We start from the raw sequence: 15486 nt of genomic DNA, 5'->3' as shown, positions 1-15486 counted from the left end.
GAAATTCACCATCTCTATCGGTTCTAAACCGTTTAACCTTGTCACTTAGTTGCAATTCTACTTCATTTTTATAGATCTCAAATTTTTCTAGGGCTTCATCTTTAGTAACAATAGATATACATAACAAAAGTGAATGATCATCAATAATGTTATATATATTTTTTGTTTCCTAAAGAAGAAGTGTACTATGAAATCACAAAGATCACTATGTACCAAATCAAGCAATTTAGTATCTCTTTCCACATTATTAGGGAAAGAACACCTAGTATATTTTGGTAAGCATGCATGTTCTACACTTCTCAATACTTGGATCAAAAGAAGGAATTAAATCATCCTTAGCACATAGAATATATTTTCTATAATTAACATGACCAAGTCTTAAATGCCAAAGAGAAGAATTATCATTAATAACACACACATTGTTTACTAAAACATTTGAAATGCTGAGTTTAAACATACCATTACACAAATAACCAAGTCCAACAAACAAACCACCCTTAGACAATACAAACTTGTCCGACTCAAAAACCATTTTAAAACCTATTCGATTCAAGATAGCTCCTGACACTAGATTACGCCTAAGTTCCGGAGCAAATAAACATCTCTTAACACTAGAGATTTGCCGGAAAAAGACGACCACTCTACTTGTCCTACACCAAGAACTTGAGCTGTAGAGTCAATCCCCATGTATAGAACTTCTCCATTGTCCACCTCCTTGAAGGTTTTGAATGAAGATCGCTCCTTGCACACAAGCCTTGAAGCTCCTGAATCGATGTACCATGAACAATCATCCTGTACACAAAAGATTTCAGAAATCATACACATATAATTCAAACTCGAATTACATGAAAGTTGTGTACAAGTACCTTGTTTGGCTTGGGGAATTTAAGTTCAACAAAAAGAAATTTAAGTTAAGCCAAAAAAATTTATCTCCAGCAAGACAAAAGCTCTCGAAACTCAACGGAGCCCATGCGAAAGACAGAAAATTCCTCCGACAATGATGGGGAATCTCGATTCATCTCTCTTGAGTCCGATCTGATCGCACCGTAGATCAAGTTGTAACCGAAATAGACCAAGAAGGAGTGGGAGACCATTTATATATACTTGTAGTGAGAAGGGCATAATCCAGCTTGGATGGCTTTTGATGTGAATCACAATCAAATTCAAGGCCTCGAACAATGAAGGTTAAACAAAAACGAATCAAGTTCAACAAAAAAAGTTAGGTTGTAATAAAGTTGTTTGGCCTAATTAGTGAAAGAGTTGAGTTTAAAAGCCTTAGTGGTCGAGTTTGTTTTTTCTTGTTGGGCCGAATAAGTTTTTCCTCGTAAAAATCCCTAGTGCTCCTCTACCTTGTTTTAGTTTTATAATTTCGCAAAAAAAAAAAACGTTTATTTATTCACATACAATTCACCCCCCTCTTATAGTGTTCCTAGTAAAATAACAATTGTGCAACAAAGATTGTATATTTTAGAAAGGGTCTTCAAGCAAGTTTATCTTTCCACGTGACGCTCTACTAAACTAAGACTCCTTTCACATGTTAGCCTCTTACTAGAAAATGCCATAACTTTACTACACGTACGTGACCTTTGATTTCCGTTGGATACAGATTCGGTGGCGGAAGATAATTAGTGGATGGCCAGGCATAAACATGGCATCTGATACCCCTTGATTTACTATTCCCTCTGTATTTTTTTAGTTAGCCCACTTGAAATCTTGACACTAATTATATATTTTGAGAGTATCTTTTCAATTTTTCACAATATATAAAGAAAAATATAGCCATGTGGCGGTTTTTTTTTTCATTCGTTTCAAAGAGCACTATATTAATATTCGACCGTTATAACATCGACTAATATATAATGAAAAATTATATAAAGGTCAAAGATGTGTATTGACATACGAACAATGTGAAAACAGACAAACTAGAAAATTACAGTGGAAGTATCTATGAAAGATGGAATAAAAAAAGCACTAATGAAAGTTGGTTGAGCTTTTTGACTTAGGAAGTGAGCCGCTCGGTGGCATCTTCTACGTATATTAATTATACCTTTATATCTTTCATACCTTGGCTAACATTTCATTATATGCTTATTTAGCTAAATATTCCCGAGGCTTCTAATTTCCACTTCTATATGGCCTCTAGCTTTTTCCTTTTTTTTCTAGGTAAAGTCTTGCATGAGACTGATCTTGGCCAAAATATGACTAAGACGGACATTACAGATTTATTAGTTTAAAACATACATCTATTCGTTTAAGTCACATATATATTAAGCAAGACATCTTTATACATTTGTTTCAAAAAATAATTAATTCAACAATTGTTAGTTAAGGGAACAATTAATCAGGAACTTGAGTTTAGGAACTCAAGTTGTGGCAAAAGAGTAAAGTTAGGTTGTAATAAAGTTGTTTGGCATAATTAGTGAAAGAGTTGAGTTTAAAATCTCTAGTGCTCGAGTTTGTTTTTTCTTGTTGGGCCGAATAAGTTTTTCCTCGAAAAAATCTCTTGTGCTCCCTTACCTTGTTTTAGTTTTATAATTTCGCAAAAAACACGTTTATTTATTCACATACAATTCACCCCCTCTTATAGTGTTCCTAGTGAAATAACAATTGTGAAACAGAGATAGTATATTTTAGAAAGGGTCTTCAAGCAAGTTTATCTTTCCACGTGATACTCTACTAAGCGAAGACTCCTTTAACATGTTAGCCTCTTACTAGAAAATGCCATAACTTTACTACACGTACGTGACCTTTGATTTGCGTTGGATACAGATACGGTGGCGGAATATAATTAGTGGATGGCCAGGCATAGACATGGCATCTGATACCCCTTGATTTACTATTCCCTCTGTATTTTTTTAGTTAGCCCACTTGGAATCTTGACACCAATTATAATTTTAGAGTATCTTTTCAATTTTTCACAATATATGAAGAAAAATATAGTCATGTGATTTTTTTTTTCATTCGTTTCAACGAGCACTATATTAATATTCGACCGTTATAACATTGACTAATATATAATAAAAAATTATTTAAGGTCAAAGATGTGTATTGACATACGAACAATGTCAAAACAGACAAAATAAAAAAATACAGTGGAAGTATCTATGAAAGCTGGAATAAAAAGGACATTTAAAGCTAACCAAAATTTCGTTTTAGTGAGAGAAACTCTCTCCTCTCACTAGAACTCAATGGAACAGTAACATCCATTGATTGAGAAGATTTTCCTTATTTTCTCTCAGTGTTTTGCATCGTATCCATGGCAAGAAAATCTGGTGGACATTCTCAAGGAAGTAGGAATGAAAAAGGGAAGGAGAAAGCTAGGGGACCTTCCTCTGATTCTCAAGCTTTGCGAACAAGAGCAATGGAGGAAATCCTTGGAGTAGAGGCTTTGGATTTTGGTGTAGGAATAGGACAACCGATGACACCTGAAACATCAATTCAGGATTTGAAAAATCAGTCTGAGATCAAGCACACCTTCAATGAATGGATGCAATCCATTCATGATAGCTTAAGGAAGGATCACCATGCATCTGTTTGTGAAAAGTAATCTGTAAGAGGTAATAATACTATTCCAATATTACAGCAATTCCATAATGTTGTAGATGTTGAATGTGAAGTAGAGTAGGAGGTTCAGGGGTGAGTATATTGAGATGAACAGCAAGGGGGAGTACAGCATGAGAATATGAATAGGAATCCTATTCGTATTGAACTGGAAGACATCCAGGAGGAAATTGAATACTGGAGTTCTGCTTTGATATGCTATGTAGTAGGTGCAAATCCTCCTATTCAGGTTATGGAGGGATTTTTGCGCAGAATATAGAAGAATCAACAGGTTGATAAGGTTGCACTAGTGAAGAAGGGTATGTTCTTAGTCAGATTTAAGGCTATGGACTCTAGAGACAGTGTATTGTATGGACATTACTTTTTGATAAGAAACCTCTTATCACGAAACAATGGAACCCTGAGATGGATTTTGAGAAGGAGGATCTTAAAATTGTTCCAATTTGGGTGCAGTTAAGATTGAACTTGAAGTATTGGGGAGAAAAGTCCTTGCATAAGATTGCAACTCAGATTGGTGATCCAATCGAGAGAAATAAAGCAACGAGAAATAGAGACAAGCTACAATATGCCAGAATATTGATAGAAGTTAAGATCGATCAGGAATTACCTGATCATGTCAAATTCTAGAATGAGATAGGAGAACTTACTCATGTTCCTATTGTATTTGAGTGGAGACCTACCCAGTGCCAGCAGTGTAAGGGGATTGGTCATACAGCTCAGGAGTGTAAATCCAGGAGAGTGAAACAGGTGAGGGATCCCAAGCAGGCACAGAAGGTTCCACTCCAACTGGTGAGCACTGTTGAACAGGACACTTCAACTAATGCAGCAGAGACAAGACAAGAGGCAGTAATTGATACTGTGAAGGATGGTGTGGACCCTGATGGTTTTCAAAAAGCCTTGAAACCAATCAGATTGAGGAATTCAAGAATTGCTACATCAACTACTCAAAATCATTTTCATCTTCTACACTCAGAAAGCAATGAAAGTGGACTGAGCAACTAACATACAAAAATCAAGGAGGAGGAGAGCCTCCTCATCCTAATGGATAGAATATTGTGCTGGAATGTAAGAGGCCTCAACAGCATTAAGAAGCAGAAGGATGTGAGGTAATACATTCATAAGACTGTTGCTGGTCTTGTGGGTCTCTTAGAGTCAAAGGTGAAGGCTCAGAATCTAGGGGGTCTTTATGAACGATTGTTCAATGGGTGGTGTTTTACCTCTAATTCAAGTAAACTTGATAGAGGTAGAATTTTATTAGCTTGAGAACCTAATAGTTTTCATCTCACAATATGTGAATGTTCTAGTCAATTTATTCACTGTCATCTAAAACCTGTGAATGGTGGAACTAGCTTTTGTATCACATTCATATATGCCTTCAATTAGAGAGATAGAAGAGTGGAGTTATGGGAGGATTTGGGGAAAATCAAGGTTAATGAACCTTGGATGCTTTGTGGAGACTTCAATTATGTGATGAGTACTGAAGAGAGATTAGGAGCTCCTGTTAGAGAGATTGAGATGCAGGATATAGTTTGTTGCATGAGTCATTGTGGTATGCAAGACATTAAGTGTTCAGGTAATTATGTTACCTGGAATAATAAGCAACAGGGTAGTAGTAGAGTATTTTCCAAGCTTGATAGAATGCTTGCAAATCAAGCTTGGATGGATACATATCCATCTGCAGAGGTATCTTTTCATAATGAAGGGGAGTTTGATCATTCTCCTGCTTTTTTAAGGGTATATCCTATGGAGTGTGGTGGGAAAAAACCATTTAAGTATTTTACTATGTGGAAATCCTCTGCTAAATTTGAAGATATTGTGAGGAATGCTTGGAGCTAGGATATTCAAGGAACTAAAATGTTCAAGGTTATGAAGAAACTGAAGGTGATAAAGGCTGGGCTGAAGGAGCTGAATAAGGAAGGTTTTCTAGACATTCAAGCTAGAGACCTTCAAGCATATGAGAGAATGATGGAAGCTCAAAAACAGATGCATAATCATCCTAGTAATGCACAGTTAGCTGCTGATGAATTGATTGCAGTGCAGGAGTATAGAGCACAACACTTGGCGTACACTACATTTTTATCACAAAAGTCTAAGGTTGCTTGGATCAAAGATGGTGATGAGAACACCTCTTTGTCTCATCAAAGCATTAAAGCAAGACGGCTACAGAATCAAATATATAGCATCTATGATGAAAAGGGAGAATGGCATGATGATCCTGATTCTGTAACTAAGGCCTTTTTATCTTATTATGAGAAGTTGCTTAGCTTGGAGGAAGTCATGACAGGAGGACACCAGTATTGCAACAATTAGTACAAGAAGGGCCAGTCATCACAGATCAGCATAATATTATCTTATATGCTCCATATACTGCTTGTGAGGTGAAGGCAGCTTTGTTTTCCATTCCATGGTGTAAAGCTCTTGGAACTGATGGCTTTGGGAATTTCTTCTACAGAGACATATGGCCAATTGTGGGGGGATGATGTAAATGAGGCTATACTGGATGCACTGAATGGAGGCAGAATTTTGAGGGAGGTAAACACAAATGTTATCACTTTGATTCCTAAAACAAAATGCCCTCAAAATGTTACTGAATTTAGACCTATCTCTTGCTGTAATACCATATATAAGTGTATTACTAAGGTGATATGTAACAAACTGAGGCAAGTTTTACCTGACCTGATTATGGAAAACTAGGGAGGTTTTGTGCATGGAAGATACATCACACATAATATCATGGTTATTCAAGATTTAATTAAACATTATGGTAGGAAAAACACCAAACCTAGTTGTTTACTGAAGATTGATATCCAGGAAGCATATGATACAGTAAATTGAGATTTCATTAAAGAGATGCTTGAAGCTTTAGGTTTTCCCTCTGCTTTCACAACATTGAGTATGGAATGTGTCACCACCCTTATGTTCTCATTGATGATAAATGGAGTTATAAAATGATTTTTTAAGTCCTCTAGAGGGCTAAGACAGGGTGATCGTCCTATTTCTCCATTACTTTTTGTATTGTGAATGGAATATCTTTCAAGGATATTGAAGAAGCTAGCTAGGTGAATTGGAACAATTTCAATATCATCCCATGTGTAAAGAAGTTAAGCTTACACATATGTGCTTTGCAGATGATTTGATAATGTGTTGTAAGGGTGATTTTCCCTCAAGTTATCTGCTTTTTAGAGCTTTTAAGCAAATGTGGGGAAATCAGTTGTGTATACATGTGGTATGAATGAAAGGGAGACAAGGAGAATTATAGATGCATCTGATTTTTCTCATCAGACACGCATTACCATTCAAGTATCTTGGGGTCCTATCTGTGCCAAGAAAATTACAGCAGCACAATGTGAAGCTGTTGTTGAGAGAATGGTGGCCAGAATAAGGGTGTGGAGCTCTAGGAATTTATCCTATGCAGCTAGAACTCAACTCATTAATTCAGTGTTGTTAAGCTTACATCAATATTGGGCTCAGGTATTTATCCTACCAAAATAAGTCCTATATGAGATAAGCAAAGTGTGTAGAGCTTTTCTATGGAGTGGTGAATACTTTAGTCAAAAGCCCGGTTTAGTTGCATGGGAGAGGGTGTGTACTCCTAAGAATGTTGGAGGGTTTGGAATTAGAGATGTTATTATTTGGAACATGGCAAGCCTAGGGAAATATGTATGGGCTATTTCAAGTAAAGAGGATAGTGTCTGGCTGAAGTGGATTAATACAGTGTATCTTAGAGGAGCAGATTGGTGGGATTATAGGCCTAACTTTGGAGCAAGTTGGTATTGGAAGAAATTATGCCAAGTTAAAGAGCAAATGAAGCAATTCTACACACTAGGGGAGCTTACTGCCATGCAGAAATATTCAGTGAAGAGTGTCTATGAAAAGATGAAAGGTGATCACGCCAAGGTGTATTGGCACACAACAATATGGAGTAAACTGAATTTGCCTAAGCACATATTCATATTCTGGCTTGCTATCCAGGATAAGCTTAGAACAATAGAAAGATTGAGACAAATTGGAATAGATACTAATGGGATATGTATGTTGTGTGCAGTTCATTCTGAAACACATCAACATCTTTTCTTCAAGTATCACCTGAGCAATGAGTGTCTCAAACAGCTCAAAAACTGGCTAGGCTGTTCTGCTCTTACTGATAGTCTTCAGCATTTGGTAAGATATATTCAGAAGAGCAAGAAGTCGAAATTCAGAAAACGGGTAATGTTAGCTGGGTGTGCAGGATTGACATATCTGATTTGGAGCAGTAGGAATAATGCTTACTGGCAGCAATGGGTTCCTACCACTACTCAGTTGATGAAGCAGTTGAAATGTATTGTTAGAGCAAGAATACAAAATGTTCTCCCTCAAAAAAATATTTGGAGTAGATTATTGTTGGTTTCAAAATCTGTAAAAGTTGTGAATACAAAATGTTCTCCCTCAAAAAATATCTAGAGTAGATTATTGTTGGTTTGAAAATCTGTAAAAGTTGTGAATACAAAATGTTCTCCCTCAAAAAATATCTAGAGTAGATTATTGTTGTCTTGAAAATCTGTCAGCCTCTTATGTAATACTCCGTATTTTTAGTAAGTTATTAGTTATATTTTTTTTAAAAAGGTTTTATATACTAAAAAGGCTTTTATTAATTATTAAGGTTTTAAATAGGCTTTTATATTAAATTATGGGGTTTTCAAATAAATTCTAGCCCAAATTATATACTGGGCCTAAGTTTACAACTTGTAATCCAAGTAGTTAGAAGATATTTAAAAAAAAAAAAAAAAAAAAGAAATTTCAAAAAGGATTTACAAAAGGTTTATAAAAGAAAAAAAATAAAAAATAAAAAAAAATTACTTTATCACAAAGCAAACTCACGCACAGCGTGAAGTTTGTGATTACTTGGTTATTGGTTATCTTTTGGTTATTTGGTTGTTTATCTTTTGGGTAATTAGCATCTAGACTATTTATCTTGTAGAATATTCCTCTATTCTACCTATATTATCATAAAAGATATTTTATCCTAGCTAAAATTAATTATCTTTCTCAAAAATCTATCTTTTAGTTCCTATTCCTATTCTTATCCTATTTACCCCAACTAGTATAAATAGGGGTCTCCACCCACCATATTCTACACACCAAATTTGAGGAATAAATCTCTTTTCTCAAATTTAAACTCTCTCCCTCTTAGCCTACCTTCTCTATTTTCCTCCCTAGTAGTTATTATTTTGAAGGTGCGTGTATTTGTAGATCTTTAATAATTGTTTTGCAAGTGTAGTATTATGTTTTTAGGAAAATCTTTTGGATTGAAATATAAGTTTTTATGAGTTTTGTTATGAATTGCATCTGTTTAATAAGAACATATTTAAAAGTTTATATATTTTATTTATGAACTTTGAATTATGTCTTTCATTTAATATATTTATAAAGTTTTATCTTTGAATTTATATTCAAATATTTTAGAAGGAGTTTGATATTTAGATTCATGTCTAAATATTTAAAAAGGAGTGTTTTTGAACTACTATTATTTTTCAAAGGTTAACCCTTGAGCAAGTTATTTTATTTATGCCTTTGTATGGCTAAGTTTTAAGAATTATTATTCTTTTTAAAGGAGGATTATTTCAGAAGGATTTTTATTAGACATATGATCTTTTATGATCACAATTATAAAGAGGCCACGGCTTGTTATTTATTAGCAAGAACGGTAGCTATTATATTATTTACCCATGTACTTTTTGTATTAAGTCATGTGGACAAGGTAGTCCCCTCGTAATAGACTCAGTAAGGAATACTAAACTTGGGGGGTGTGCACAATTTAGGAAAGGTATCTAGGCAAGGAAAAGGAGTTTTATTAAAGTTATATACTTTATATTATACAAGTTATTTCAAGTATCCAAGGAATTTATACAAGTTATTTCAAGTATCCAAGGAATTTAATTATACAAGTTATTTCAAGTATCCAAGGAATTTATACAAGTTATTTCAAGTATCCAAGGAATTTATACAAGTTATTTCAAGTATCCAAGGAAGGTTTATATGAGTATTTTGAATGTTTAGTAAAGTATTTAAATTTCCGCATATACATGTACTCAGTATTTTTACTGACACGCATTTTGTTTGTTTGTTTTATGGCTTTGTCCCTGTGATGATCCTTTTGGTGAGCAGATTTTTCAGGTTGACTGATGCATACTACATATGGGGAGCTAGTGAGGATTACTACATAGCTTAGTTTAGTAGTCATTATGTTTTACATTTCCCTTTGTCTTAGTTGAAACAATAAATTTTTAATTATCAATAAAGAGAAGTTATTTTTTTCCGCTGCATTGTTAATTTAGTAGTTAGTAGTTTTAGCCTTTAACGTTATCACGTGGCGGTAATACTCTCAAGTTTCTCAAGTGTTTATATTAAAATATATTCTTTATAAAGGGAGAAATTTGGGGGTGTTACAATGTGGTATCAGAGCCTTTAGGTTTAGAGTTTGGGTAGATTTAGGAAGGGCATATAAGTTAGAGTTTCGCATTTTAGTGCATAAATTTTTTGCATTTATTTACATAAATAAAGGTAGTTGCATTTTATTTGCAAAATAAAGTTATATTTCCAAATATAAATATTTTCCAATTTATTTATTTTGAAGAAAGGAATAAGTGTGTGGCTTTATTTTTCTGAGGAAAGTTCTGGCTAAGGAAAGACTTGGTACTTAAGTTGGCCGTTTGTGCCGCACCTCTCTTTCCTGGGAACTCCCTCGATTAATTTTTCCATACACGAAAAACCTATTATTCGAAATAAAAACTTATTATATACTTAAATTTTTCGAAAATACAAATAGTTTGAAATTTTTCTTTGTTTTCTTATCTACAATCAGATTATTATTCTTGAATAATTGTATGACATTATGTCTAGCAAAATATGAAAATATTATTAATTTTCATAAGGAAGGAGATTATTTTTATAGCTTTAATAATTAGTAGTTCTGTAATTAGACTACTATCTTTATATAATGTTAGCATTCCTTTTCAAGGATCAATAAATAAAATTCTCGTTTATTCTTTTTATGCCATGTGCAATTTGTCAATCATATTATGAATCATGATTGTTGTATGAATTACAAATTTAGTAGGTAACTTAATAAGTAGTTTGTTCCTTACTCAGGAAGAAATGGCCAGTAGACCCGGAAGTAGATCCAAAACTCGAGCAACTCTTAAGGAGTTGACCTCTCTGACCAAGAATTTGGCTAAGGCTATGACTTCTCAACTGAACCGTCAACAAGAGCCTGACCTAGCTGGCGAGGTGTTTAAGAAAGTAGCCTCTAGGAATCCACCTGTCTATGATGGAAAAGAGGACCCAGCCAGTCTTGAGAACTGGATTAGAGAGTTTGATAAACTGTTTACTGCTGTTAGGTGTGATGATGAGTTGAAAATCAACAATGCTACATACTATCTAAGAGAGGAAGCTGATTTATGGTGGTCCCAAAGGAAGGAGTCTTTGACGACTCAAGAGGATTTTGGGTGGGAGCAATTTAAGGAAGCCTTGAGAACCAAGTTTTACCCACCTCACTTAAGGAAAAAGAAGTGCCTAGAGTTTACCAACCTAAGGATGGGGACCATGACTGTCAATGAGTACTACTCTAAGTTTATAGAGTTAATGAGGTTTGCACCTGAAATGGTTCCAACTGAAGTTTTGAAGGCTCAAGATTTGAGCAAGGGTTGACCTTGTCCATTCAAGGGAAATTAGGAGGGGCTAACTTTAATAGCCTTGAAGAAGTGTATGGGAGAGCTGCCCATCTATTCGGGATCAAAGGAAGAGAGCTAGAAGTGAATCCTGGAGATAAAAGGAAAGGGTCTAGTAATGGGTTTCAAGGTGGAGATAAGCGTCAAAAGATTAATGGAGGATTCAAGCAAGGAAAGGATGATAAAGTAATGGGAATAACAACAACGTAGTCAATCTGAAAATGGAAAGTCCAAGAGAGTCTACTACTGCAAAAGATGTCCAAGAAACCACCCAGGAAGGGACTGTGAAGGAAATCTGGTAACTTGTAGGATCTGTAGCAAGTTAGGCCATAGAGAATATGAGTGCTTCCAGAAAGACTCAACATCAGCAAATCCTAAGCCGACCAGAATCAGGGAGGTAATGGGAACAAAGGACTCCAACACATTAGTGACCCATAATCGTGTTCCTCCTAAGAATGGGAACGGAGGAGACAATCAGGCTAAGACAAATAATCAAGGTCGAGTGTTTGTCATGAGCAATCGTGAGGCTGAAACGACTGCAGGCGTAGTGACTGGTACTTTCTTCATCTCTTCTATTCCAGTTAAGATTTTATTTGATTCAGGAGCTTCTCACTCTTTTATTTCCAAAACCTTAGTGGAGAAACTTAAGTTGGGAAAACCCGAACTTATAAGCATGGATATAGTCATACCTTCTGGAGATGTCATTAACGTTTCTAAGCTATATAGAGATGTCTTAGTGACTATAGCAGGGGTAGAATTTCCTTCAGACTTAATTGAATTTGAGTTAGATGACCTAGATGTTGTTATGGGAATGGATTGGTTGGGAAGATTCAAAGCCCAAATAGACTGCAGAGCCCAAAAAGTGACGTTGAAAGGCCCAAAAGGAGTCAAAGTAACCTATAGAAAAATCAGTCAGAAGCCCAGTCCAAGAATGATTTCTGCTATGCAACTCAAGAACTGTATAAGAAAGGGGTATCCATTGTATTGTGTAGTATACAAAAGTTGGGAGTAGAAGGAGAAAAGATGGAGAATATTCCTGTAGTTAATGAATTTCTGGATGTCTTTCCAGAAGAAATCCCTGGAATGCCTCCAATAAGGGAGGTGGAGTTCACCATAGACCTAATGCCTGGAACTGGCCCAATATCTAAAGCACCATATCGTATGGCTCCAGCTGAAATGAATGAGCTTAAAACCCAATTAGAAGAGTTATTAGAGAAGGGCTACGTAAGGCCTAGTGTATCCCCATGGGGTGCGCCTGTCTTGTTTGTAAAGAAGAAGGATGGTAGTCTAAGGTTGTGCATCGACTACCGTGAGTTGAACCAAGTGACCATTAAGAATAAGTATCCTCTCCAAGGATCGATGATTTGTTTGACCAACTGAAAGGAGCTGGAATTTTCTCTAAGATTGACTTAAGGTCAGGGTATCATCAGTTAAGAATTGCTGATAAGGACATTGCTAAGACCGCTTTTAGGACACGTTATGGCCATTATGAGTTTACAGTAATGCCTTTTGGATTGACTAATGCACCAGCAGTATTTATGGATCTCATGCATAGAATTTTTAAGCCATACTTAGACCAATTTGTGGTAGTATTTATAGATGATATATTGGTTTACTCTAAGAATAAAGAAGAGCATGAGAAACACCTCCGAATAATTTTGTCAACCCTCCAACAGAAGCAATTGTATGCAAAGTTTTCGAAGTGTGAGTTTTGGTTGGAAAAAGTGGCATTTTTGGGCCACGTCATATCTAAGGAGGGTGTTGCCGTTGATCCAGCAAAGATTGAAGCCGTTAGTGGTGGCCTACTCCAAAGAATGTGACTGATATAAGAAGTTTTCTAGGTCTGGCAGGTTATTACAGACGTTTTGTTAAGGATTTCTCGAAAATAGCCCGACCATGAACCTTATGAAGAAGGAGTCCAAGTTTATTTGGAGCCCAGAATGTGAAAGCCTTCACCATCCTAAAGGAAAGACTAACCACAGCCCCTGTGTTATCCTTGCCTGATGGGAGTGATACTTATGAAGTATATAGTGATGCATCTAAACATGGTCTAGGGTGTGTTTTAATGCAAAATAGAAGAGTCATTGCTTATGCATCAAGACAACTAAAACCATATGAAGTCAACTACCCTACTCATGACTTAGAGTTAGCCGCAATAGTCTTTGCTTTAAAGATTTGGCGTCATTATTTGTATGGGGTGACATGTAAGATATACACAGATCACAAGAGTTTGAAATACATTTTCACCCAAAAGGATTTGAATATGAGGCAAAGGAGATGGTTAGAATTCATAAAAGACTACGATTTGGATATCCAATACCATGAAGGGAAAGCCAATGTAGTGGCAGATGCCTTGAGTAGGAAGACAAGTCATACCTTAAGCACTATGGTGGTGGCAGATCAATGTGTTTAGACTTTCAGAAGATGAATCTTGAAGTTATGCAATATGGAGAAGTAGAGAAAATGTTTAGTGCATTGACCATCCAACCCTCGATGTTTGATCAAATTAGGGAAGCTCAATTAAAAGATGAAAAATGGAAAGATAAAGGAAAAGGTGAGGGAGGGTCATGCTGGAGACTTCGAAATTCATGAAGATGGAAGTTTAAGAATGGAAGGAAGGTGGTGTATACCCGAAGCTTGTGAAGATTTGAAATTGAAAATCATGGAGGAAGGTCATAATTCTCCATATTCGATGCACCCAGGGGGTGATAAGTTGTATAAGGATTTAAAGAAGAATTTCTGGTGGGCTCGTATGAAGTTGGACATAGCGGAATTTGTTTCCAAATGCTTAACATGTCAAAAGGTGAAGAGTGAACATAAAAGACCCCAAGGAAAAGTCCAACCTTTAGATGTGCCAGGATGGAAGTGGGATTCTATTTCGATGGATTTCGTTGTTGCGTTACCTAAGGGTAAATCTGGAATGATACGATATGGGTAATTGTCGATAGGTTGACCAAGTCTGCAGTGTTCATACCTATGAAGGCAACATGGTCGATGGACCAACTAGCTAAGGCCTACATCAAGCATGTATTGAGAATACATGGAGTACCGAAAGATATTGTGTCTGATCGAGATTCTAGATTTTTGTCTAACTTCTGGCAGAAGCTACAGCAAGCCTTTGGTTCGAAGCTATTGATGAGTACTGCTTTTCACCCAGCCACTGATGGCAGACTGAAAGGACCATACAAACCTTAGAAGATATGTTAAGAGCTTGTGTCATGGAATATCAGGGTTCATGGGAAGATCATCTCGATTTGATAGAGTTCTCCTACAATAACAGTTATCATTCAAGTATAGGCATGGCACCATTCGAGGCTTTATATGGTAGGAAATGTAGAAGCCCATTATGTTGGAACGATATAAGTGAAACAGTTGTACTTGGGCCTGAATTGATTGAAGAAGTCTACAACAGGTTAAGATGATCCAAGGAAAGATTAAGGCAGCCCAAGATCGTCAGAAAAGCTATGCTGATCTGAAGCGTAGGGAAGAAGAATATGAAGTGGGCGAAAAAGTGCTTTTGAAAGTATCACCAATGAAGGGTGTGATGAGGTTTGGAAAGAAAGGGAAGCTCAGCCCTAAGTTTATAGGCCCATATGAAATATTGGATAGAGTTGGAAAAGTGGCCTATAGGCTAGCCCTACCCACTGAATTAAGTCGTGTTCATAATGTGTTCCATATATCCAGTTGAGACGGTATATCCCAGATAAATCGCATGTGTTGCAGCCTGAAACAGTTCAAATTGATGAGAACTTGTCTTATGAAGAAAGGCCTATTAAGATTTTAGACAGTAAGGTTAGAAGTACCCGAACAAAGATGTTAAAATTGTTAAGGTGCTCTGGTCTAATCAGAAGTCTGAAGAAGCAACATGGGAAGCAGAGGCTGACATGCGAAAGAAATATCCAGAGTTGTTTGCAGAAGGTTAGTAGTAGAGTTACGGGGACGTAACTCCTTTTAAGGGGGTAGAATAGATAGAGTTTCGCGCGTTTGACTTAGAACCATATTGTTTGGCATATTTTATGAGCTATTATTGAGAATAACTTACTTTTATAGGAAGTTGGTGGTATATGTGTCTTACTTGCTTTGTCTCTTGCATTGCTTGCATTAAGTTTCGAGGACGAAACTTCTTTTAAGGGAGGTAGTCTGTAATACTCCGTATTTTTAGTAAGTTATTAGTTATATTTTTTTTAAAAAGGTTTTATATACTAAAAAGGCTTTTATT

General features: G+C 36.0%; 2 protein-coding genes and 1 long non-coding RNA gene across 3 annotated transcripts; all 3 read left to right on the top strand.

The window, feature by feature from the left end:
• Window positions 1–3253: 3253 nt before the first annotated feature.
• On the top strand, window positions 3254–9856 carry LOC130590104 (uncharacterized). The gene is made up of 2 exons (XR_008967748.1): window positions 3254–3557; window positions 9706–9856. It is a non-coding gene; the product is annotated as an uncharacterized LOC130590104 (long non-coding RNA).
• Window positions 9857–10695: 839 nt separating this feature from the next.
• On the top strand, window positions 10696–11247 carry LOC130590230 (uncharacterized). Its single transcript, XM_057392273.1, has one exon. The coding sequence runs from the start codon at window positions 10696–10698 to the stop codon at window positions 11245–11247; it is 552 nt and encodes a 183-aa protein (XP_057248256.1).
• A 2547-nt stretch (window positions 11248–13794) lies between these two features.
• On the top strand, window positions 13795–15190 carry LOC130590229 (uncharacterized). Its single transcript, XM_057392272.1, has 4 exons — window positions 13795–14201; window positions 14667–14766; window positions 14952–15059; window positions 15116–15190. The coding sequence occupies exons 1-4, from the start codon at window positions 13795–13797 to the stop codon at window positions 15188–15190; spliced, it is 690 nt and encodes a 229-aa protein (XP_057248255.1).
• The last annotated feature ends 296 nt before the right edge of the window (window positions 15191–15486 follow it).

Source organism: Beta vulgaris, chromosome 9 (assembly GCF_026745355.1).
Source record: "Beta vulgaris subsp. vulgaris cultivar EL10 chromosome 9, EL10.2, whole genome shotgun sequence".
NCBI lineage: Eukaryota > Viridiplantae > Streptophyta > Magnoliopsida > Caryophyllales > Amaranthaceae > Beta > Beta vulgaris.
The sequence above is the reverse complement of the archived record's forward strand: the minus strand, read 5'-3'. Positions and strand labels throughout refer to the sequence as shown.

Bases quoted from the DNA above. Each gene is read 5' to 3' on its own strand.
- LOC130590229 (XM_057392272.1), top strand. From the start codon at position 13,795: ATGAAAAATGGAAAGATAAAGGAAAAGGTGAGGGAGGGTCATGCTGGA. The intron at 14,767-14,951 runs GTGGGCGAAAAA...CCATATATCCAG, and splicing joins GTAGGGAAGAAGAATATGAA to TTGAGACGGTATATCCCAGA. The intron at 15,060-15,115 runs GTTAGAAGTACC...TGGTCTAATCAG, and splicing joins TTAAGATTTTAGACAGTAAG to AAGTCTGAAGAAGCAACATG.
- LOC130590230 (XM_057392273.1), top strand. From the start codon at position 10,696: ATGGCCAGTAGACCCGGAAGTAGATCCAAAACTCGAGCAACTCTTAAG.